Source organism: Vigna radiata, chromosome 10 (genome assembly GCF_000741045.1).
Source record: "Vigna radiata var. radiata cultivar VC1973A chromosome 10, Vradiata_ver6, whole genome shotgun sequence".
NCBI classification, from domain to species: Eukaryota; Viridiplantae; Streptophyta; class Magnoliopsida; order Fabales; family Fabaceae; genus Vigna; species Vigna radiata.
In genome coordinates, this window is record NC_028360.1 from 19456823 (window position 1) to 19482163 (window position 25341).

Here is a 25341-nt window from a genome sequence, read left to right on the forward strand (position 1 = left end):
AAATGACAGAATGACGTGGATTTACTTGTGGGAGGGATATGAAGAGAGGGAAATTAAATTTTCAGATTTCAAATTACATTTGAGAGATTGGAACCAAAAATTTAGAGAGAGAAACTCTCCCTCCTAGCGAGAAAAGCTATGTCCCGTTTCCACCGTCAGTTGTCGTTCAATGGCCACCGAAGGACCACCCAGAGGCTCTGCTGCCGATTAGAAAGAGGTCAGTCCCGAAAACGCTGAAGTCACGTCTCTTCCCACTCCATCCCGTTTCCACTGTCACTCGTCTTTCAAATTTGGCTATTATCTTCAATTTTGTGTTTTATTATGTGAACTTTATGTGTTATTGTTGATAAAAGAGGTTGGTTGTTCAAATCAAGTTTGTATGGACATTATGCGTGCTTATTTAAGATTTTTTTCCTCTATTTGTATTCCAAGCCAATTTTGTAAATATGAATATGTAGTAACAGAGTTGGGAGCAAAGTGCAAATAAGTTGGTAGTTCAGGCAAACTTTCTGCAAAGGGGTGTCAACTTTGAAACTAGCCTTGTTATTTAATTCAACAAACATTTTTTAACACCTATTGGAATTATTGGGTACAGAAGTGATGTTCAGCCATTGATGATGACGAGTATATGGATGTACATGGCTAAGGGAGAATTATTGTTAGCACTTAATATGTAGTAATAAACATGGGATCAATGTACAAATAAATGGGTAGTTTAGGCTAACTTTTAGCACGAGGAAGACATCTTTGAATCTGCCACTTGTTTTAAACTCCACAGTTTATTTTTAACCAATTTTATTGAATAAAATTCATTAATTATCATTTAAGAACACGTTTATATCGAAGTTCATCCCAAAGGGAACCTTTTTCTTTAAAGTGATGCCGAAAGGAAAGTGGTAGCAATGTACAAATAACTGGGTAGTTTAAGCTAACTTTTAACACCAAGAGGGCATCTTTGAATCAGCCACTTGTTTTGATCTTCACAGTTTATTGTTAATCAGTTATATTGAATAAAAATAATTAACTATGATTTAACAACACATTTACATCGAAGTCCATTCCGAAGGAAACGTTTTTCTTTAAAGTGATGACGCAAAAAGTGGTAGTAATGTGCAAATAAGTGGATAGTTTATCCCATCTCTTCAGATCCCTCCTGTAAGTAAATCGTCATTCTGTCATTTTATTTTTTAAAACACGTGAACTACCCGAATGTGACACGTGACGGTGTAAAAAATTTGTCACATTCTAGTGTCAAAGTATCATTACCCTTCCTTTAATACTTTAAATGAAATAACAGAAAGATACCTTAAAAGATTTATACAAAAAGACCCTATATATGAATTTAACATCTTTAAAGTTTCATCTACTATATATATATATATATATATATATATATATATATATATATATATATATATGATTTGTGAAAGGAAAGAGAATTTATTGTTGAGTATGCGAATTTCCAAAGGCCAGGTATAATATGTGTTTGTTTTTAACGTGCAAAAATAGCCACGTGGCATCTATGGACTTACACTTCAGGCCCATAGTTAAGGCTCAAAGGCAAAATCCTCTTTCACAGATCTTGAACTCTGAACAAATATTATGTAAATGGATTGATCCATCAAAACCCCAAAGGGCTTAAAAGTATATTTACAGAAGAGTAGGGGCAAATGCGGCCAGAAGAGGATTTTTTGTTTTCGCACGTGTCTCTGGTGGACACCCCGTTTTAGTCGCACGCTTGGTTCCTTTCTTCGTCTCGTCTCCCTCACATCGCACACGCTTTCTCCCTCACACTCTTTCTCAGGTAACACAAATCCATCTACACCTTCTTTTGTTTGCAAGAATGCGCACTCTCATTCGAATTCTTTATTCTATTTTTCGTTACTTTATTTCGACAATTTGTAGTTACTCCGACAAAAACGATGACTAATAACCGAGAAATTCATTTTCGTTTGTTAGTTTATGCAACCTTTGATTTGAATTTCTTGCTTCTTGCTTCCCTCGTATGTTAATAATTTTTATTTCAAAGTTCATAGTAAGTGGAATTTTGAATAGAAATGGGTTTTTCCCTATAATTTTTATTTATTTTTTGTTCGCTACCAGGGATTGTGATCGAAAATAAACAGTTTGTTGTGCTGTGTTATTTGGCTGCTTACACCTTCCGATTTAGTTCTGTGGATTTTGATTGCTGCTGTTGAAGAGTTATGTTGTGCTTTGCTTTTGACAATGGAGTGTCTCATACTCTTAGGTCTTTTGTTAACTGCGTTGATTTTTGTAATGTTTCAGTTACTTCGAACACAGTAATCTTCGTTTACCATTTTGTATAATCCCGTGGTGAAATTGATTCTTTATAAATGGATTTTTACATTAAGCGGGTCTAATAAATTGTAGATTTGAAAATTTTGTTGTGTATGTTCAAATTGTAGATTTTAAAATTTCTCCATTACAGATTAAGCATACTCTGTATATGTTCTATTTAGCTTGTGTAGTAAATTGTAGATTTGAAAATTTTGTTGTGCAATGCTGGCTTTGCAAGTCTCAGTTTCAGTAAGTTATCATGAACACTATAATACATATATTTGTTTGTATTTAGTTTGTCTTGTAGTTTGTGAAGTCACTGTAGGCAAATAACTTAGTTGCTTTGTTTTCATTGGATGTTTAAAGTAGACCAATGGGTATTATTACTGTTACTAGTAGTTTGTTAGGATGATGGATTTGGAATTATAGTTTAGAATTGTAATCTTAACTCAAATTCTGACAATTGGAATTGGTTTAGAATTATAAATTTCATGCATGGTCATGCATAGTTTGACACGGATTTAGGACTATAAGTACAATTTCAATTCAATTGTGTGATTGTAAGATCCAAAGTTTGCTAATAACTATGATAATGAGGGCAGGGTTGGCAGGGTGGTGGTAGTAAGGATTATAGTAGTGGTTATAGTGGTGGTTGGTGGCCATGTAGGAAGGTACCTGCAGTGGTGGTGGCAATAGAAAGGGGGAGAGCAGCTGCACAATATTGGGGTGAGGAATTGACAACTTCAGGGTGTTATTTAGGTATTGGAAATGACTTGAGCTAGTTACTTTGTAATTCCCTTGACTGATCTTGGAATTTATGATTTGAATTTCAGAAGGACATCTAAATATAAAAATTAGAATTAGTTAATAGACACAATTCCAGTTTCAAGTGTGAATTCCATGCTCAACTCCAAAACGCCAAATTGACGCTTGTAGATATTTGCTGCCACATAATGATTAATCTAAATGGATGAACCATATCATTGGTAGTTGATTGAAGATATAAGACTATTTGTTTCAGGTTTCATATTTCTTTGATTAACCTGGATAAGGATTGTAATTCTTCCTTTTTTTTTAACAAATTTTATCACTCATTTACATTTATGATCTAGGAATACACATAATGATGCGATTTGGGTTTCAAGTTGTAATTTTTGTATAACTGAGAATTCTTATATGTCAAAAAGAAACTACCCTTTAATTTTCAAATTATGGACATGAGGTAATGGGTTTAAAGAAGAAAATGTCAAGGAAAACAGCTCTCATTGGTAAATTTTATAGATGATCTTTTAGACTTGAATTTGATCTTGAAACTTACCTATTACATTATTCCATTATTTTTTGCTGACATTTGGCCATACAATTATCACCATGAAACTCCATTTTCACTTAAGAAGTCAATGATCTTATCCTTTGGCTGAATTTGATGTGTATATGTATATTGAAACGTTTAAGAGTGTTCTCTTGATACTCTCCATGCAGATCTACATCTACTTATGATGATATTATCGATTAAAGTTTATAACTTATTTGTTTTTCAGTTCAGTGCTCCCTCATTCCCTTTACTAGTTGCTAGCTCAACTAGTGACAATTGCAACACCTTTGTCTTCTGTAAGTTTTTTCCTTGTTCAACTCTTAAGTTAAGTTGTAGATATTTATAAAGGTTGGCTCACAGATATCATTGTTATGGTAATGAAAAAAGGGTTACATATGGACATGGAAAAAGATGGAAAAATGATTTATTTTAAGCTGAGACCAAATAATGACGTGCTTATTCCATGATAACAATTCGATATTTATATACAAAAGAGCACCAGTCCTGTACATTTAGAGATAAGAAACAATCTATCTAAATTTAAAAATGATTGATTTTTCCTTTGGTTAAACTATTCATTTTGTTTTTTAATTGTCCGTATTTTAAGTCTTAGTTCTCACGGGAGAAACGTATTAGTAACTAGGGAGAAAACTCTGCTGGTATTGGGAGAAAACCCTTTGACAATGATATACCTCCACAAACTGATGATGTTTATAGGTATTGAGATCCTCTTTTGTTCACAATAAACAGGAGAATCCTGTTTTTAATAAAATAAAAACCAATTAAAACAACAAAAAGATAATGGAAAACATAAACCCCTAATCTAGTGGGATAATGGGTGGGTTAGTTTTTATTTCAACTGTGTATGAGTAAAAAACACAGAAAATGGTTAAATTTATTTAACATAACTTCTCACATTTATTGTAAACAAGAGGATCCAAATCCATTTTTGAGAATGTATTACGTAACCCTTGAATGGCTAGTCAGGTGTTTAGTCAGTCAGTCAAGTGGATGATAATATATATTAATAGGTAGAGGGGAGTTATTCATTGTGTTAATAGGAAGTGTGGACGGGTGCTAAGGTACACTCCTAAATTAACCTAATGAAGTGCATCCAATTGTTCAACAATTGTAACTGCGCAGAGATGATAAAATTTCTTCTGTGCCTTGAGTGTTCTTCATTTTTCTCTCTTACTAGTTGGTTCTATCATAAGGATCTCTTACTTAGTTAATTCTTATTTCGTAGTCAGTTGGAACATCTGTTAGGACTTAAGCACAAGAAGAGTTTCAACCAAGAAGTATAGCCTATTAGGTGGGTGATCCTCAAGGCTTAAGTACTACATCATGTAGTTTATTCTACTCAACGTGGGACTTGTAATATTGTCATCCCCTTTAAGGGCCGATGTCCCTGATAGCTTTCACCTATTGACAATGACCCAATGGTTGCCAATTTCTCTTTGATGGCTTCAATCACCTATCTGAGTTTGGTTTGTGCCTTAGTCTAGCTTAGACAGTTCTTTCCATAGCTCAAGTCTGAATGAAAGTACCAACTTTTAGAATTTAAGCATAGAAGGAACTTAACCCAAAAGACTAATCCATTAGATGAGAACCTCAAGATTTAAGTACCACATGAAGTAGTTTGTTCTAGTTGCTGTAAGAATTCTATCAACCTTCCATAAGAGGAAGATTAAGCAGTGATTGTACAACATTTTAGCTTAGAGTCTTTCTCATTATTATAAATAAAGTTGGAGGATCATCTTAGTATATATTTCAGCTTATCCATAGTTTAAGTGGCCATTTACATAATAAAACATATCCAGTTTAAGATTCCCTGGTACTGTTATTGAGACTTAGATGAACATAAACTCTATACTTGGTGTTGAGCTTATAGGGGCTTCAACATCTTCGGTAGGTCACTTCTTTGTATTGATGTTTTATAGCCAACTTGAACTTATTGTTCCCTTCAAATATCGATTGACCTGAGGTGAGTGTATAGTGCTGTAGTTTCAACTTCAAATATGCAAATAGTTTCAACTTCTTGGGTAGAAAATGTGGCTGTACTGCTTTAGTTCGAAAAAAGTCTTGTAAGTTGTAACTAGTAACAACGTGTTTGGATATGCAATTGAAGGTGAAATTTCACTTTCCAATGCACCAAAAGAGAAGCAACATTGCTGTTGCTTTAACCAAAAAACTGGTTATGTTTAGTGTAAATTCGTTCCAAACATGCACTAACAATTGTCTATGGGGGACTATAACGGCTGCTAGTGTATGGTTCTGTGATGGTGTAGTGCCTCTTGTGTAGTGCTATATTCTTAGCTTTAACACTATAAAAACTGTATGTTAACAGGATTTATTGTTCTTTGTAATGTCTTTTGTAGGATTTTGTGATCTGAGGATAAAGATGGAGCTGAGTAGCATCAAAGATGCATTTGATCGTGTAGCCAAAAAGCAAAAATTGTCCTCTTCCAAGTCTCAGGAAGTTGTTGACCAGGTGGGGCGTGAAATTGAGCAGGCATTGGCAACAATTCAGTCATCCCGTGACCTCTCTTCTCCTGCTGACCAGAAATCCGTTCTCACAGAACTTAAGTTCAAGATTAATGCTATTGGACCACTTCAACAGTTGGAAGGTTCAAATAAGGAAGTGAACGGAAGTATTATCAAGTATCAAAGGCTCCTTGAAAAATTGTTAAATCCTGACATATCTAAGGCATACAGAAATGTGGAGTTTGATACTCGTATTATCAATCAGATCATTGCAAACCACTTTTACCGTCAAGGTTTATTTGATCTTGGAGATAGCCTCGTAAATGAGGCTGGAGAGCCTGATGCAACTGCACTTAGATCTCAATTTTTAGAAATGCATCAGATTATTGGAGCTATGAGGGAGAAAAACCTTCAGCCTGCTCTGACATGGGTCTCTGCTAATCGAGAGAAACTTGATCATATTGGTTCTAATCTTGAGCTTAAGATTCACAGACTGCAGTTTGTAGAGGTCCTGCAAAATGGGACACAAGCTGATGCCTTAAAATACGCCCGAACTTATCTTGCTCCTTTTGCTTCCCTCAACAAGGACGAGTTCACAAAGCTCATGGGTTGCCTCTTGTATGCAGGAAGGCTGGAGAGCTCCCCTTATTCTGAGTTGATGTCCCCAATTCATTGGGAGATGACAACTGAAGAGCTCGCACGGCAGTTTTGTACTCTCTTGGGGCAGTCCTATGAGAACCCACTGAGTCTAGCAGTTGCTGCAGGAGTTGAGGGGTTGCCTACCCTGTTAAAGTTGGCAAATGTAATGGCAGCAAAGAAGCAAGAGTGGCAGGAAATGAAACAGTTGCCGGTGCCTGTAGAATTGGGTAAGGAATTTCAGTTTCACTCGATTTTTGTTTGCCCTGTGAGTAGGGATCAAGGAAGTGAAGAGAATCCTCCAATGCTGTTGCCATGCTTACATGTCCTTTGCAAGCAATCAATTATGAAGTTATCAAAAAATAGCACCCGAACATTCAAGTGTCCATATTGTCCAGCCGAAGCGACAGTTACACACTGCAGACAACTGTATTTCTGATGATGTTTGTGTTCCGTACATTTCATTTGTGCAATACATCATTTACAGCTTTCTGGTTGTATATAAATATTCCAAAATATCTGTTACTTTTGATAAGACCAACGAGTGAATAAAAGTTGAAAGAACCTGTCTATATAGCCGGGAGTTCCGTCCATTCTTCCGTTCTCGCTCTTCTGTCTCAACTACTATTCAGATGCTTCATTGATTTTACTGCTACAAAATTTCCGACTCGTGTACTGCGATAGCATACAGCTATGTATATGTACTACATGATTGCGCTACATATTTTGTTTATTTGTCTCCAGGTAATTGGATTTCAAAGCAGCCACTGCTTGGACTATACTCATCATGGAATCATTCAAAGCGCTAGTTAATGACAACGGATTTTGTGACGTGAGCGATTATATACAGCCGCAGTGGTTTTTAATCGTGTATCTCTGTTGATTAAATAGTATTCAGCACTAAATGAATTTAGATCTGTGTCCTAAACATTTTGCGGGTCAACATGTTTCTTTTTAGCGCATTACGATAAAGTATTTTATTTAATAATTTTCAATTTAAAAGAATATATCTAAACTTGGCATCTTTGCACTTAATTTTTAAGTAGTCCTTCAAGGAAAATTATAGATGAACACTCCTTCGCTCCAAATATCATATAGCCGCCACTCATAAGTTTTGTTTATAACATTCCTCATTTGACATCATTAATGGCATATACACTTTTCTCTATTATCTCTGTCTCTTATCAGGTATCAAATGACTAAATCATATTGTGGTGTTCGCAAATCATTTTGGTCTTAATTTGGTTTTTCTTTTCTGGACTAAAACGAAAACGATTACTGAATACATGCATGACACCATATTCTTGTTTACAAAACCTCTTATCTGGCCTAGACAATGGATTGTTATAAGATACATGAAATATGAACAACTAAACTGGAAATAAATATGATGGCAAAATTTTCACTACGAGGAATCCTAACCCTAGCAATGCTGTAACACAGAGAGCAGCCGATCAACGAATTCAGGCCATCTACCATTTAACCCTTCAAATTTTACTGCATAAAAAACGGCGTACATTTCTTCTATAACGGCATGCAACCCCATGCCCAATTTGTTTATTTTGTAGGAGAAAATGAAAATTACAAGGAACGAAATTGTAGTATGAAGTCCAACTAAATGGAGTAACTGTCTACGGAAAACCAATAATCCTATTGAGTCCCGAAAAGAAGGAGGAAGAACTAGGAGGCTTGGGAGGTGCGTTCCCCTGTCGCAGATATTCCTCCAACATCTCTTTAGTGGACCTGGCGGACAAGGGATGAAAATGCGAACCCCACTCCTTAAGAAAAGCTTTCACCAAAACCAATTTCTCGTCTTCATCCATGCTGCTCCATTTATCTTGGGCCTGCTCTTCGTTGAGGCACATATACTCGCACAGCTCTCCGAAGAGGAGCTTTCTGCTCTTCCTCATCGCCTCATCCGCTTTCAACGAATGCGCGTTCATTCTCGCAACCCTAACCGCAAACTCGGACGCCAGCCTCGCGTCGCTGAAGCCGCCGTCACCAGCGGCGGTGCACGAGATTCGTGTGGTGAGTTTGTAGGTGGAGAGAGTGACGGGCGAGGCGGAGTAGAAAAAAGGGGACGTGTGCTGAATTTTCAGAGCCATCGGGATAGATGGATTAGATTGTTTAGGAGGGGAGAGATTTAAGGTACGTTTCCTTCTTGTGGATTTAAGGATTGTTAATTTGTTACCAGCCCATAATTTCTTTCAAGCTACTTTCAAAAAGACAAAATTCTCCATAAATCAGAAGTATAATTTCTTTATGCTACTTTGAAAAGGTTTAAATTATAGTAAATCAGAAATGTTCTGGATGACATAATATTTTATTATAGATGGAAAGGGTTTAAATTATGAATAAATAAAAAGTATTCTAGATTTTTCATGGCTAAAACACTATTTTAGATTATAAAATTAAAAAATATATTTTGAATTGTCTAATATATATATACACGCACTGAATTGTATTATTTTAAATGTTTTGGATAGATAAAGATATTTTAAATTTTCAAATAATTTAAAATATCTTTTGGATTTTTTATAATTTCAAAATATATTATAAACTGTTGAATTTAGAAAAGATGTATACTTAGAAAGGAACCTTATCGAATAATAATCTAAAAGTCTTTAATACGCATTCTGAATCCACATTCCGAAAATATAGAGATTCAAAGTGTATTTTTAAATTAGGTTTTCAAATTTCTTAATCCAAGTATCTAAAACATAGAAAATAATTATATATGAAAAAATAACTTATAATATCACTCAGTTATATAATACTTTTAAATAATTATCTCATTAGTTGTAAGATGATCTATTTTATTAATTATTGGTGTATTAAAATTTGTTAGTAACGAATTAGCAAATTTTAGATGACCATGCTTATGGTCAATTGACATAAATTTTGAAAGGATAAAGATAAGAGCATTTGGAGTGATACATTTAAGATTTACTTTTTATAAATAAAGTTTTAATGAAATGTGCTTGTGTAACATGAAAATTTTTAAATTTAGAATCATAAGTCTTTCTTTCTTGGCGCAAATTTAAAATGTTTTAAGTCATAAATTTAAATTTTTTTAAGTCGTAAATTTAATTTCATTTCGTAAAATTGTTTTGTCATCTTTAGATCTCTAACATTTTCTTAATATTTGTTTTTAGTCTGCATTGTTAATTTTAGTTAATCCAGACCTTATTTAGTTAAATAGTTAAAAATATCAGTAAGATAATAAGATAGTTTAAATACAACCATTAAATTATATTTAGCCATGCAATTTGATTAAGTAATATGTTTATTATTTTATATAAATAAATAATTGCTTACAATTTATTTTTCCTTTTAATAAATTATGAATATTATTTTTTATTTTGATTTTTTTTTACGTTTAATTCACTAATTTGATTTTAATGTTTTTCTCTTAAAAATGTTGTATTTTTATGAATGGTTACTGAAGATACCGAGTAAAACATGTTTATAACGCTGGTAACGACATCAGAGAAAATAAACGAAATCAAACTAATATTATTTAGCAGGTTGTTCTAGTCAGCGGCAAGAGCATGAGCACAGTTACAGCTGGTGTAAAGTGCAGCATCTCAACCTCCAGGCCATCTTTTGCTTCTTCTTTACGCTTTCGTCGCGTTTCATTTCCACTCCTTTCTCCTCGTTCCGCTCTCTGCTTTTCCGGTAAGATACTTCCTCACTCGCATCGCTTTTCCCTCTCTTCTAATGGCCACTCAAATTCCGCTTTCCGTAGTTTGCGCGTGTGTCAGAGAAGCACGTTTAGGTTATATTTGGTGTGAGAACAGAAGATCTACCGAAGCAGGATCAGAGAATTAGGAAACAAATAATTGAATGATTGCAACCTATCGATCTGATTCAACTGTAACAATCTACTGATAATCGTTTAATTGCATGTTGATTTAAATTTCCTGAAATCGTTATTGCTCTCGACGTGATTTCATGTGCATAACTCATTGTTTAATGAATTACTAGTTCGGGACACTTATGATTACGGTATATTTTTTTTTTTTTTATTTTGATGTTAACGTTCCGACTCTCGCTTGGATTCTGATGCTACATATTTTTCTTTTGCTTCTCGTTCTGTTCTGTTGCGTGAATGTTTGCTAGGCTTGTCAGAGACTATGGATTGTGGTGGTGGTGGTCCATGCGTGTTTCCTTTGCACCGTTGCAAAACCATTCACCTGGTTCGTATTGGAATTAAACTCACGTTTTCAGTCAGCATACTGTATTCCTTGTGAATTTGAAGCAGACATGTTATATATTTCATTATTAAGTACATTTAAGATTTCACTATGCAAATTAAGATACTACCAACTTATGAAACGCATATGTCCAGGTCAGGCACGGACAGGGGATCCACAATGTGGAGGGAGACAAGAACTACGACGCATACATGAAGTCTGAATATTTTGATGCGCATATTACGCCGTTGGGCTGGCAAGAGGTAAAGCACCGCAACTTATTGTGTGAAACATACTCAGAAGGGAGAAGCTTACATGCCTCGAGTCATGATGTAGTTTAGAGATGGAAAATATTATTTACTGTCATGAATGTGTACTATTTTTTTGCTTCTGACAGGTTGACAATTTGCGAAAGCATGTTCATGATTCTGGGATTATGAAGAAGATTGATCTAGTCATAGTATCTCCTTTATTGAGGTAGCAACATGCGTTTACTTCTTTAGTGTGCGACTCAAATGCTTTATATAGATTGAGAAACTGTATGTCTCTTTATTAATAAAAGAATACTTAATTTCCAAACTCTTGTACCAAAAAAAAAAAGCTTCAGAAGATCAGGTAATTATTCATTTTTCATTTTCACAAATTTCCCATGTCATGTGGGCTTGGCATGCTTTTTCTTTCTTTTAATTTTTAATTGGTTTAGACCTCCTCTGTGTTTTCCGGGAAATTTTTTGGTATGGGAACACTGCACTATTTTGCAATGTAAACGTGTCTTGTGTTTGTATTTGTTGTACGTTCACTGTGCAACATGATCAAATTTTATTGATTGATAACTGTGGACTATGGTTGTGTCTGACTACTGTGAAGCAACATCAGATTGACAGTCTTTAAATTTGCACATTTTGAACATTGGTGTGACTCAATCGTGTAAATAAAAACATGTGTACAGCAAGTCCATGGACCTGGTATATTATCTTTCCAGGTAGAAATTATTGCGACAAAATGTAATTGCTGTCTCTTTAAATGGGAATATTTTTTGTCTTGGGAACAGTTCGATTCAAGAGAATTTAGTAAACTAATTGCTGTCTCTTTAATTGCTGTGGTGATCGTTTAGTAAACTAATGTTAGCAGGATTTGGATTATCCATCTGTGAACCCAGGTGTTACTCACTAATATGCCATTTAAAATTATCTCCCTATCCATAGTTTAAGGGGGGATATGAGTTCCTTTCAAATATCAAATAGAAATTAGGTTTGATTAAGTTATAAGTAACATAAATTTGAGTATTTTTAATTAAGTTTCAATTAAAAAAAATTATTTTATTTTTTATTTCTGTCTAAGTACAATACCGATTGATTTTGCTGTCAACGCAATAATGTGACCATTACTTTCATCTTTCCTTCTCTAACTCATGAATGAACTTGTCCTTTGTTTCTCTAATTTCCTCTAACTTGTCGGTCAACTTGTATCTTCCCCCTCTAAGAGCGAGTTGACCGGAGATTGGAGATGGAAAGATAGAGTTGATTATTGATTTGGAGATTAGAAGATAAAGATAGTGGTTATGTCATTCGGTTAACAACAAAATCAAACGGTTGGGTATTTAAGTAAAAATAAAAATATTTTGGATATTAGAAAACTTTCATTACAAACTTAATTGGAAATATGCAAATTTATGAGGTACTTCAAACTTAATTAAGCCTAGAAATTATTATGCTAACTTGTTCCTGTTATGGAATGTTTTCGTGAATGAGGATGCATTAGTTGAATAAGGCTGTATTGGGTTATATATTTTGATATTTTAGGCTTATGTACTTCATATTGGAATGTTGTTCTTATGAATTGTCTGAAATGCCAAAATATGTAAGGTTTTAGGACACTACAAACTGCTGTTGGAGTGTTTGGAGGTGAGGGCTACACAGATAGAACAGACGTGCTACCTCTTATGGTGGAAAATGCAGGAAACAGCAATCGTGCTGCAATTTCGAGTCTGAATTGCCCTCCTATTGTTGCTTTTGAACTTTGTCGGGAACGTATGGTATGTGAATTTACAATCTAACCTTTTCCATAAATTGAAACAAAGACGTTCTTCTAGGAGACAGTTACATATCATATTGATACATGTACTACAGCGAAATTTCATTCTCCTTCACGGCTTTTTCAAGTCTCAAAAAAATGGATATCTTGTAACTAAAAGGGGTGCGGGAGGAATTCAAAATCTTATCACTTCCCAGTCAATAGACTTATTCCAACATTTAATGTTAGGCACTGAAATTGAAGGATGGAGGAATAGAAATATTTAAAGTGAGCTTTTTGTGCACTGAAAATATGTTCAGACTGCCATTAGATGTTGAACTTTGGACACACTGAACAGACACGGCCAACAACATTGAGGCTGGTTTCATGCATGCATCTGTCAAAAACTATATCTGTAGTTGTTATTGAGATCTTATATTGAACTATAGATGTGAAATAAAAGACTTCAATGAAATAAAAATGTGAAATATCCTGTTCAACGAACTTTGATATTTTTCCATAAAAGATTGAGATTATTTTACAAGGTCATTGGATAATTGATGTATAAAAATATGAAATCACAAATTAAATTTAAATCTGGGTTTCATGTGAAATCACTGAAAAGGTTTAAGGTTGCTTCTTCATTTACTTCCCCCACCACAATATTGTCAGAAGTTGTATTTTATGTTTATAGACAATATTAGTACATTTTTTAGATTTTATATAAGCTTCCTTAAGCTTGTTATTGAGGTCATCATGTGAACCTTTACAGATTTCTCCATGTGTTTTCTCATGCAGGGGGTTCATCCCTGCGACAAAAGAAGAAGCATCAGCGAGTATCAATCTCTATTTCCTGCAATTGATTTTTCACTGGCAAGTACCTAGATTTTTTTCACGTTATGCACCCTTGTTGTGGTTTATGATTTCATAGAAGACCGCTATCATTTTTCTTTCGCTGTACAAAATTATGGCACATTATAATTTGTTCTCAGTCAATTTTTATTTTCTTTTCAGATCGACAGTAATGAGGATACTTGGTGGAAGACCGATGTTAGAGAGACAAAAGAAGAAATTGCATGTAGAGGGCTGAAGTTCATGAACTGGTACGATTCAGTTACTGGTTGTTTTATACTTTTTGTTCCCCCAGGGCTTTACGTAGCCTGACCAACTCCTTCAACCCCACCAACTGCTAGATTAGACATGACTACTAGAACACTAGATCCAACCTACGGAACATAATGCTATTCACATTTAACATTGCCAAAAGATATATTACAGTCATGTGAATCTGATTAAAAAAAGCTTTATCTCCCTTATCGTGCATAGTAACCACGACCTAGAAGCGGGATAGAACACCCTATTTATGTTAACACTTAGTAGTTGGAGCTGTGACATTGGAGGAACATATCCAAGTCTTAGAGGTATCTGAGGACGACCTTTTCGGGTCTATAAAACCTTGTGTGTGAACAACTTGTATAGAGTCATGCGTAGTAGATGTGAATCACGTGATTACTCCATAATTTTTTTCGAAAAGTAAGCCGACCTTCTCTTCTTATTGTGAACTATATCATTTGGTAAAATATTACTCAGCTATACTGAATTTTGGGAATTGCACTAGAATAGTAGAATTGAACTTACGTTTTACAAAGTTAATACTTAGTATATTCCTACTTTTTAGACACTAGAATAGTATATTTCTTCACTATGATAGAAAGATAATATCAAATTGTCTTTCCTGAAATTAATGTTGCCTTCACGTCGTCTAGTACTTTTAGTAGTCGCTAGAAACAGCTGAGTAATGTGTAAATCTTCTCTGATGGGGCTGTCACGGGAATCATTAGTGTCTATCACACTTTTGTGAAAAATGAATAGATAACTTGCAGACTATTTTATGTTATTGGAACAGATGTATTGTTGGCTATATTAATTCATATATCTAGTGATTATTGGTATTTAAAGATTTATGCAATTTTTGTTATGAAAAGCCCAATAAATATTTTTCCTTTTTCCTGTAACTTTGCTCTATATGTGTTTGTCACTTGAATTTACTATCAAATACCTTTAGAAACATGCCATCAAATACGAAGTTGTATATCTTTTAATTATTGAAAGTTATCTTTATGTAACTTTCCCTTAAGAAAAAACAATGTATTCTTGTTTTTTCCTAATAACTTCGATGATTTTTATCAAACTGGAAATTGTCGTCCAGTATGATCTGTTCATATCTGTAACTCCCACTTTACTTTTCACTCCATCACAGGTTGGGGACAAGAAAAGAGAAGGAGATAGCAATTGTGACGCACAGAGCATTTTTGTTTCATACTCTAGGTGCTTTTGGAAATTACAGCCATCACTTGGAGAAGAAGGAATTATCAAAGCCGTAAGTTCACCGATGCCTTGCATGTAGTTATTTGTAATCCACATCCTCTAGAGCCAACTGAGTTTATTGTTCTGATTCTTTTAAATGAAAACATATTGGTTATTCATGGATTTCACGACAATTCAGTTCCCACCGGTTTTGTTTGCATTAGTTCAAAAAGCACTTTGCCCGTTGTTTTCAGTCTTGTATGTTGACTCATGTGGTGCCTTAAATTTTTAAAGATCGGGTGATGTTCATGGAACTGGCGCGTCTATGTGTGCAGCGGTATGAAATAATTGTCTTCTTTTAACAATTATTTGCAGCTTTGCCAACTGTGAGCTTCGCTCTGTGGTCATTGTTGATCGGTATGAATACATTCTAAACAATTTTAAGAACCCCCTTTCATTGATTTTTTTACATATCTCTTTCCTTGTAGTGTGACAGGATAGGATGCCCTAACCACAGCAATTCAGGCAAAGAGACCTTCGGGATGCTTAAAAGGTTCTGTAGAAATTTTCGTTTTACTCGGAATATGCGGCATATGTATTTTATATTTCACAAATTATGCTTAAAATTGCTTATGAAATACTTGTCCAACCAACTCATTATTAAATGAGTTATGACAATTTACTGCGACATGACATGTATCATGTTCGCTTGTGATTATAAAGACTTATGGTAGGTTAATGAATAATAACTCAATTAACGATAGAGGACACAAAATGACCCGTTTTGACCTTACTTACTATTGACCCGTCATAAGTTGACCTTACACATATATATAATTTTAAGTTTTTAATTACTTAATTAATATTTTGAATTAAATAAGTTGAAAAAATAATTATTTATACATGTTAAAATTTTCTAGTATAATTAATCATTTAAAAGGACATTTTTGATAAAAAATAATTTTAGGCTGATAAACTAGCACGTCGTGTTGGTAGGCTGGGTGGGTTAGAGCGGATTGACGTATAAGAATCGACCATTTTATTATATTAATTAGGCTGATGGACAAATTTAGATTTACTGTCACTTCTAATTATTGAATAATTTTTTAAATTTATAACTATTTTTTTAATTAATTATCTATAATAAAATGATACTTATCTTTATTAATATCAATTAATTTATTATTTTACTTTTTAAATTGTATAATTATTTTTTAAAATTTAATTACCTATCTAAAATAAAAATTATAAAAATTTATTTTTATATTATTTCTTTTAATGATAAAAAGTGGAAGAACACACGCGTTTCCACTATTATGAAATAAAATGGACATATTACCTTTAGTCATGGTTTCTTAAGTGATGCCTGATTTTGTCTTCAAATTATTACCACTCTTCTCTGCATAAATTATTTCCTATGAATTTATCAAATCATAAATCGTTTGGAAAAATCGGATGCCCGGAGTTTGAAAGCAAAAAGCATTTGCTATATGGGTGCCGATTCCCAAATAATAAATCCAACCACTTATAAACCGTATGCAGCAATAATATCTTAGCTTTAGCTGGCCTTCAGAACGTCATAGTATGACGCAGGCTTTTTCTTCGACTCGCCGCAGAGTTTCTGAATAAGTTAGTCATAAAATAAAATCATAATAACAATATATGCAGAATGACAAAATAAGTTATATATCACAAATAAACAGTGGGAGGCCATATTGAAATATACGAACCTCAACTGCAGAGGCTACCCGCAGAATAGTAGCTTCCGCCCATGGTCGACCCATTATTTGCAAACCTATTGGAAGTCCCTCTTTATCGTAGCCAATCTGCAGAAAAAGAAAAAGTTATTACAATGAATAAATTGTGCATAGGATAAGTGTCCAGTTTGGATTAACTTGTTTATGGAAACTTATCAATTGAGACATACAAATTTTGTAGTTACGGAACAATCCTTGTAAATTATTATGGAGAACACAATAGTTTAGCATTGATTCAATTAAGCTGACTTTAACAAATGTAAGGAGCAGAATTTATTTTACTTCGTTAATTCGTTTTATTTTCTAAATCTTATAAACACTTGCTAAGAAATTTATCCAAACTGACTAACTATTGTTCAAAATTAGATATAATAATGGCCTTTAATTAACTTCATAACAAAAGAACAAACATTATTCATCACTGATTGATTTCACTCTCACTCACCGGGACAGAAATAGCAGGGAACCCCAGAAGATTTGCAGGAACAACGAACTGCATAAGGTTAGCTGAAAAAGAAAACTGAGTTAACACATGTAAAGAGAAAAGTTTTAAACATGTTTAGTACTAAGGTCTGCTCAAGTGGAGTACCAAAATGTTCAGTTTAAATAATTGTTACCAACGTTGAACTTGAACTTCTACTCATGATAAAATAGTTTACGGATTCAAAGTCCTATGGCTATAGTTGGTGACACTTATTTTTTTGACCTACAAGTTCAAAGATCACTAACTCATGTTGTATCAACGTAGAAGTTTACTTCGGCCAGTACTTAGATAAATTCTTTATATTATTCCTATTAAGCTCTCAAATTAAATAACAACGAATACATTTTTTTTAATCCTGGGTCATTGTTAATGAAGGCTTTATGTAATGATAGAAAATCATCCACGTGTCATCGCTAGATTAAAAAGCTTAATAACAACCATTATAACAAAACTTCAGTGTAATTTTAGATACTTCTGATACAGTTTTTCAATCAAAATTAAAGTATTATCTCGTAATCCATTTTATTAAGGTCGGCTTTTAAGGTAATCATTAGTGACCGGAAACATTAATTTTAACTACAGAACACCCAAAAATGCTTACAAATTTGTACTCTGTCCTTTACATTATGACACAGACAGTTTGTGATATAGGATATAAGGTCAATTTCAATGCTGCAATGGAAATCATTTCAGAAGAAAAAATATCATGAAGCTGCGACTTAAAGGTGACGCTAATTGATTACCTGTAGTCTGCATATCTGTTTCACCACTTTTAAGAGCACTAGGAGGTATTATGGGTGCTGTCATGCTGTTATAAACAAAAGAGAGTTCAGGTGCAGTACCTCCATATCAAGTATTCCAGCCAAAACAACAAAACTTTACGTCCAAAATAAGATGTTGAATTTTTTTAAATTTCCATGTCAATGATCTTTGTTTTTCAGTCCCATCCTTCCCAAAATTATCCATAAAATATAACCCACAAAAGCTGCTACTAATAGAACATGACCATAGACGATCACATCTGATAGGACCGTTTGTCTTTTAATCTTTTTCTTTCTTGGATGGAAGAAACTATGACTTAGTGGTAAAAATAGTGGTAAAAATAGAAAAGAACAAATAAGTCGTGGGTTCAAGTGTCTTTCCATTTTTCTATAAAAAATAAGTAGATTTTTATGCTATTATGAAATTCAGACCAATAATGCCATCAAGCATATATGCTGTTATCCACACTGAAAATACTAATTTCCAAACCATTCAAAGAATTATAAAAGAAAGCAAACCCGCTTTAGATCAAGTGAACTGAATTTGGCAGAGTGCAGGGGCGTTTTACACTAAGGAGAACTCTACCATGCTATACATACCCAGTGGTCGGAGTTACTATGACATCCACTTTCTTGAAAATCTCCATGTGGTAATACATATGCCTTCGTCTGAAACATTTACAGTAAATTTTAGAATCTACAAACACAATTTTTAGTATGGTTTGCATTGCTCAATCTGCTGTGACGGTGATTAATTTAAAAGATTGAAAATTGATATTTTGACACCCTTTATTTTAGATATAATTACTTGAAAACTATATTATTATGGTATAATAATATAACATTTAAAAATTGTCTTGTTAATTTAAACATCTATATTATTATATTATTATAACAAGTCTTCAAGTACTTGTATACAAAACAAAGGATGCCAAGATATTGTTAATATTGTTATTTATCGTTTTCCAAGGTCATAAGTTTGTCATATTTATATAAAGTCTTGTCTCACCTAATACATTGGGCAGCAATATAATCTGCTGCTGAAAATGACCGAAAAAGTGCCATACTTGTCCGAGTATCATATGCCAATTTTGCACCTTTCCTACGGAAGCAAAGAAATAGAAGAAACTTACAATAAACCTTCGTAGCCATGGCCAAATATTAACGACTTTTACTAGCAGACGAGAAGGTGTCTTTCAGCAATTGGACTACAAAATGAAATTAGTAATTTCAAATTACCAGTACTAGGTTTCAGTATATACTCAAACATACCCGTCTGCACAATCAGGATTCAGAGAACATAAGCATTCAGAGCCAATGGAAACGACATGAGCAGTTCGCATCTCAAGAAGCTCTGGTATAACGATTTCTATCATCTTCAAATAAATATACACTTCTTAGCCCTGTTTAAATCTATCATGCTAGTGCATCACATGATAGAATGATTAACTTACTTCACAACCATGCTCCTTTGACAGCAGATTAAGTGCGTCCTCACATTTATCAGATATTTCAGTTGAATGCACGTCATTAAACCACTTCACAAGAGTACATGTATTATTTAGAAGTATGTCACATAAACTGCACCAAAACTATTTGGAGAGGATAAGGCGATTACCGGACTGTACTTTCCTATTCTTAAAGATCCCAAAGCATTTGAATAGTCATTGGATGACAGAGTTGGCAAACAAGGTGGTGACTACAAGAAACACAAAAAATATATGCGTCATACTTACTTAGTAATGGAAAAATTTGTGTAGAGAATAAAGTATAGAATAACTGACTCAAGAGTTGGTTTATTACTTTGTATGTCATATGAACATCCCTAACATAGAATTAGAGGATCAAAAGAGACTATATGATTTAGAAAGAGTAGCAGAACAAGGGGAGCATAATATGTTATCATAGGTACAGGCTTACTTAGTTATGGCTGGGACAGAGAAATTGCCAAATGTCAATCTACTCTCCTAGGTTTGATACATCCCCTTTTCAGTTAGTGGTTTTAAATGACTGAGGTCCCACTTCCAAAGTTCGATCATAGGTTTTCTTGTCACTAACTTTTGTTAAGAGATTTTTTTCAAGAACTACTTGGCGTTATTTAATGGAAAAATACTTCAAAGAGACTAATTCAATCCACAACATCAGCTATGTAGTTCAACCTTAAATTTACAAGAATTAAATAGGTCACATCTTCAGGCAATTAATATACTTGAGGTTGCAGTTAAGGCAGCCCAGAGAGGTCATAATAAGTCAGTCTTAGGGTGACTATAATTAAGGCAATTTTCCAGCAACAAAATTTACCGGTCTTAAACTGATTCTATTTGCAGGTGATGCCCCCAACATTGCTGCATACCTGAATCATGAGGACCCAAAGATCTGTTATATACCTTCAAAAATAAGCCATGGTGATAAGGGTTTTATACTTGATATAAACAACTGAATTACTAAACCAAATAGCTAGAAGTCCACATGTACGTGGAAAGTGAAGAGGTAGAATAAAATGAAAGAGTTAGTCTAAAAAATGAAGCATAAAAGAGAAAGCCAGAAGTATGCATTGCATACACTAGCATGACGTCCTCCACTGATGAAGCAATGGGACCAATAATTTCCACAGTCCCAGAATCACATAATGACCTGTAAATAAAACCAAAAAAGAAGGTGAAAGCTCCATACATTACAAATTTAGCTAGCCAAACACTTCAATTATTTTCTAGCACAAATGAATATTTTGTTTCTATATATTTTTTTATTCTAGCCAACTCCATCGTGAACACCACAAATTCTGGCACATCAAAATTTTGGAGACTGCATACTATTCAGGCCTGTTGACTTTGAAAACTAGCTAAACAAGAGAGAAGATCAAATGATTTTATAGACTTGTGCGAGTGCGACAAGAAAATGCGTCCTATTCAATATTGAAAGATAGAAAAATGTTGCTAGCCTCTAAGTAGAACCTGCATTCACGATACCTATTGATCTATTCTCCACCAATGCCATGTAATAGAATCAAGAATATGTTCAAAGAAACTATAGAATTGCATTATATTACATTGCCTGCCAATAAAAGGCAGAACCACCATAAAAGGAAGAAAAATCCAAACAAAAAAGAGTTTCTTCAGTACTTGGAAGACCAGATTACTTGCCCTATATTATAATGAGTTATGACCAGTAAACTCAAATAACTGGCAGAGCCTTCAGTCACTTACATTTTAGTCTTTCAGATAAACTGATAAAGTAACATATTTTCATACCAATACCATCTGATGGTACATTGAATAAATAAGCTAAGATGGAAACAGAAGTATTTTCAATGTAAGAAATTTAACTACTGATTTTTTTTCCCTCAGTCATGAGATATTTGGTTCATGTATTTTAAGTCCAATACAACAGATTTTCTTCAATTAGTCATAAAGGAGTTTCTTCAACATCTTGTTAACTAAGTTTTCAACCATGGTTTTCTTCTTCCTTTACCAAACTTCTCAGGATCTTGTCTTTTGATGTTAATGCCCAGTGAGAAAATAGTAATTTCATTTTATAGTCAGAATAGGAAATGGTCAAAATCCTGACCCCAACTAGAAAGAATAAGATCACAAATCATAGCTGTTGCTACAATGTGGTACAAAAGTACAAAAAGAAAAACTTTAAGGAGCAAACACTACACAAAGAAGTAGTAACGATTGACCCATCACAAAAGTACAAGAAATTACCCTTCCATGCTTGTCCGCCCATATGTTGTCTTCAATCCCACCACACCACAAAGGGAAGAAGGAATACGGATTGAACCTGCCATTTTTCAAAAAAATTTAAAAATAAATTACATGCAAAAAATAGAGCCAAACAATTAATTTAGTACGTTAGATGTGTACAACCTCCACCATCAGTTCCCAATGCAGCAGAACATATTCCAGAAGCAACAATTGCAGCTGGACCTGAAGAAGATCCACCAGTATACCTATCAGGTGCATGAGGATTTCTTGTAGTTCTGCAAATCAAGAAAAATAAGTTGAGCAATAGACGGAGATTGATTCTGATGAGCACAAGAAGCAAACCGAAACAGTTCAATTTTCAAGTGTAGGAGAGTCATGGGAATTAATGGTGTGGAAAACTCTGCTTTACTTCCTAGAGGTCTTTGACACATGTCCTTGTGATAGAAACTTCTTCTCAGTTCGCAAAACTAGGGAATAAGGCACAGTAATTGCATAATACTAAGAAAGAAACAACAGAAAACAGAAGAAAAGACAATGCAGGTCATTTGACACACCTTTAACCTCATGTCTATTTCCCCACTCAGTTCCTGTTTACCAACTCAACCCAGCCCCACTCCCTTCCTTCCTTTTAGTCCCTTCAACAGATTCCTTACCTGACTGTCACATTGGCATATCCCCTCACTCGTGCTCTCTTCATTTTACATGAGGGTGCAATACCAGGCTACTCTTCTACTTCTTTATATGAGAATTGACACAACTCTGTTATGGGACAGAGTCTATCATGTTGACATATCACATTTTGTATCTTTCAATGATGGTTCTTAAGTTTCAAATAAAAAAGATGAAAAACAAGTGAAGTGAATGACAACAAAGACATTTGTTGACATATTTACTTTTGTCTCCTGATATGAAACGAAGGAAGAATGGACTAAATTTAAAACCTGTAAATATATTAGGTAGAACAAGAGATCATTATGTTGATAGGGAGATCAATATTTAAATTAACAATATCTTATAAACATACCCATAATTAGGATTATTTCCTGTTGTGCCCATTCCAAACTCATGCATATTGGCTTTCCCTACGAATATGACACCACAGCTACGCAGTCTTGAAACACAAACTGCATCCTTCTTTACAGTGCGCACCTCATGCATCCATGTTGATGCACCTGTCATCATCAGAAGAATTCAAAGGCTTTATCCAATTACTTGACAAAATATTATGCAAAGATATACATGCCCTTAGACAGGATATACTTACCCTTAGATGGATGAGGATAACAATCTATGTCATCTTTGATGGCCATAAAAATTCCATCCAATATCGATAATGGATTTCCTACATTATCAAAGTCCAAGAACATAACTTGTGGATTTGTGTGTCTGTTCCCACGAAGTCTCAACATGATCACGTGTGAAAGATTTAGACAATAAACTACAATGAACATAAATGAACAAAGCGAGGAAATTGAAAATACAAGTAGTAGGAACCACATGTCAAACAAACTGCATAACACAACAACCTAGCCAGAGAAAGCATGGGGGAATGTATATGCAATTTCCTAGTTCACCTTTTCTTCATTTATGTTAATCACATAAACATTAGAGTCATACAGGATTACCTGCTTCAAACCTCTGTGTAGATGCTGCTGCCTGCTCTCGGACTTCTGCAGCCACAAAGGATATCAAGAGTGGTATAGGAGGTTTATTTCTTCCATTCTCCTCTATAATGGAGATGATGCGCTCAGCAACCTATAAATTCAAAGTGAAATTGTTTCATTTTACAATTTAACTTGAATAAAGAGAAGACAAAAATGTACTCAGTTGATACCAACAAAAGGTGAAATACCATGGATGGGGTTACTTTTCTAGATCGGTAAGCATGAGCATAGTCACGTATTTTCCAGTACCGAAAGGATGCATGTGAATTTTCCCATAATTCAGCAACATCATAATGTGGAAGACATTTCAAGGCAGATATAACTCGATCTTCAGGACTCCCTTCTTCTTCAAGGACAACAACACCCTGCTCCACTTCTAAAGTAACATCACAAACATCAAGGCAGGTTATCTTATAAGCAAGCGTCATCAAATGCAATGCAAATAATTTGACACAAGCACTAATATCCATTATCTAAGCATTCACAGGTGAGGAGAGGGTGCCACCTTGAGGTGGATATTCAGGCTTAAACATGGGTTCCTCAGGTATCACGGTGTGCTGCAATATCTGTCATAATAATTTAAAGAAAAAAAAAAAGGAGAGAGAGAGACAATATTTAGTCAATTTGCTATGCTACTGCCAGCACTCTCAACTCAAGTATTGTTCATAAACAATAATGACAAACTGAAACAAAACACCTTTAACCATGAGACACACGTTAGTCACTAATTTCAGCTACAAAACACAAACCTCTTCAATTTTATTTTGCTTCTTCAAAACATCCATTATGATAGGGCCGATCAGCGGAGCTTCTAGAATCCTCACAAACAATCTAAACACAAATCCAGTCAAATGCGGAGCTGAAAAAAATAAACAAACAAACAGAAGAGAGCGAAAAAAAATTGAATCAGATGTCAGTAGTAGAAACAGAAAATTCAACTTAATTGCAGAATAAGCAAGCTGAATTACCTTGAACTATTTCACGTTGGTACTTAACTGAGGACAAGTCAACGTCCTTGGCTGGCAACATTACACGTTTTTTCCCCATTTTCAGAAATTTCAAAACACTGACGATCCTCTTCTTTCAACTTCTTAACTGAATTCAGACCTTAAAAATAAAACAACAGAAGTAAATTCTAATCACACGGAGAAGAAATCACGAAAGCGAAACACGAAGTAGGAAATTGAAATCGCAGAGGAAAACCTAGCAATTTGTGATTTGAGCGATGAAGTTAACAGAGTGATTCTAACGTTTATCATTTGTTGTGAAGCTACAATGGTTCTTAGAGTCCGGCCATGTGTCGCTATCACGTGGATGATGTTTCATAAATGCTCTTATTGCAAAAACCACCTTCCACATTCAAATCTCTCACAGTTGGCGAAACCAACAAACTCTCTGACTTCTCCTCTGCTCCATTAAACTCTTATACCTTGGTTCAGTGTGATGTAATCACTGAGTTAAATTCTTAATTAAATTACAATTAGCTCAAATATATTGATTTAATCTCGATAAAATAATTGTGTTTTTTTTTTTGTTTTATCAGTGCATTATGTTAAACAAAAGTCAATTCAGTATTTCAAATATAATATCAGCAAGGAAAAAAACTAAATATTAGGAATTTCAGTGAGATGGGTACTTTTATTAGGAGATTGGAAATTTTCACAATTATAAATCAAAATCAAAATTTATAGTTTTTTGAAAAATAAAAAACAATGTCAA

General features: G+C 34.1%; 4 protein-coding genes across 12 annotated transcripts; 2 read left to right on the plus strand and 2 right to left on the minus strand.

Annotated features, from left to right (window-relative positions):
- Positions 1-1653: 1653 nt before the first annotated feature.
- Positions 1654-7326, plus strand: LOC106775767 (protein RMD5 homolog A). 5 transcript variants are annotated; one of them, XM_022786762.1, is made up of 4 exons: positions 1679-1804; positions 2901-3057; positions 3840-3909; positions 5992-7326. In XM_022786762.1, exon 4 carries the CDS (start codon positions 6015-6017, stop codon positions 7170-7172), a length of 1158 nt encoding a protein of 385 aa, XP_022642483.1. In that variant the 5' UTR covers positions 1679-1804; positions 2901-3057; positions 3840-3909; positions 5992-6014; the 3' UTR covers positions 7173-7326. The 5 variants fall into 5 exon arrangements, with proteins under 5 accessions (XP_014518435.1, XP_014518432.1, XP_022642483.1 ...); XM_022786763.1 differs by having other exon boundaries at positions 1790-1804; positions 2966-3057; XM_014662946.2 differs by lacking the exon at positions 2901-3057 and having other exon boundaries at positions 1670-1804.
- A 789-nt stretch (positions 7327-8115) lies between these two features.
- Positions 8116-8965, minus strand: LOC106775489. The gene has a single exon (XM_014662617.2). It carries the CDS (start codon positions 8836-8838, stop codon positions 8365-8367), a length of 474 nt encoding a protein of 157 aa, XP_014518103.1. The 5' UTR covers positions 8839-8965; the 3' UTR covers positions 8116-8364.
- A 1253-nt stretch (positions 8966-10218) lies between these two features.
- LOC106774440 (phosphoglycerate mutase-like protein 1) lies at positions 10219-16053 on the plus strand. Of its 5 annotated transcripts, none has more exons than XM_022786963.1 (10): positions 10219-10411; positions 10856-10932; positions 11085-11192; positions 11327-11406; positions 12802-12964; positions 13741-13815; positions 13957-14045; positions 15203-15322; positions 15544-15586; positions 15738-16051. In XM_022786963.1, exons 1-10 carry the CDS (start codon positions 10285-10287, stop codon positions 15915-15917), a joined length of 1062 nt encoding a protein of 353 aa, XP_022642684.1. In that variant the 5' UTR covers positions 10219-10284; the 3' UTR covers positions 15918-16051. The 5 variants fall into 5 exon arrangements, 4 of the variants coding, with proteins under 4 accessions (XP_022642684.1, XP_014516921.1, XP_014516920.1 ...); XR_001376741.2 differs by having other exon boundaries at positions 10220-10411; positions 15544-15666; positions 15738-15845; XM_014661434.2 differs by lacking the exon at positions 15544-15586 and adding an exon at positions 15625-15666 and having other exon boundaries at positions 10221-10411; positions 15738-15895.
- Positions 16054-16644: 591 nt separating this feature from the next.
- On the minus strand, positions 16645-25024 carry LOC106776005 (fatty acid amide hydrolase). The gene is made up of 21 exons (XM_014663293.2): positions 24826-25024; positions 24591-24729; positions 24372-24481; positions 24128-24188; positions 23811-23998; positions 23584-23713; positions 23223-23300; positions 22983-23130; positions 22121-22233; positions 21959-22034; positions 20814-20885; positions 20553-20604; positions 19870-19950; positions 19706-19789; positions 19524-19627; positions 19261-19353; positions 18852-18920; positions 18234-18298; positions 17452-17513; positions 16980-17075; positions 16645-16870 (listed from the first exon to the last, which is right to left on the minus strand). The coding sequence occupies exons 2-21, from the start codon at positions 24667-24669 to the stop codon at positions 16808-16810; spliced, it is 1824 nt and encodes a 607-aa protein (XP_014518779.1). The 5' UTR covers positions 24670-24729; positions 24826-25024; the 3' UTR covers positions 16645-16807.
- Positions 25025-25341: the final 317 nt, after the last annotated feature.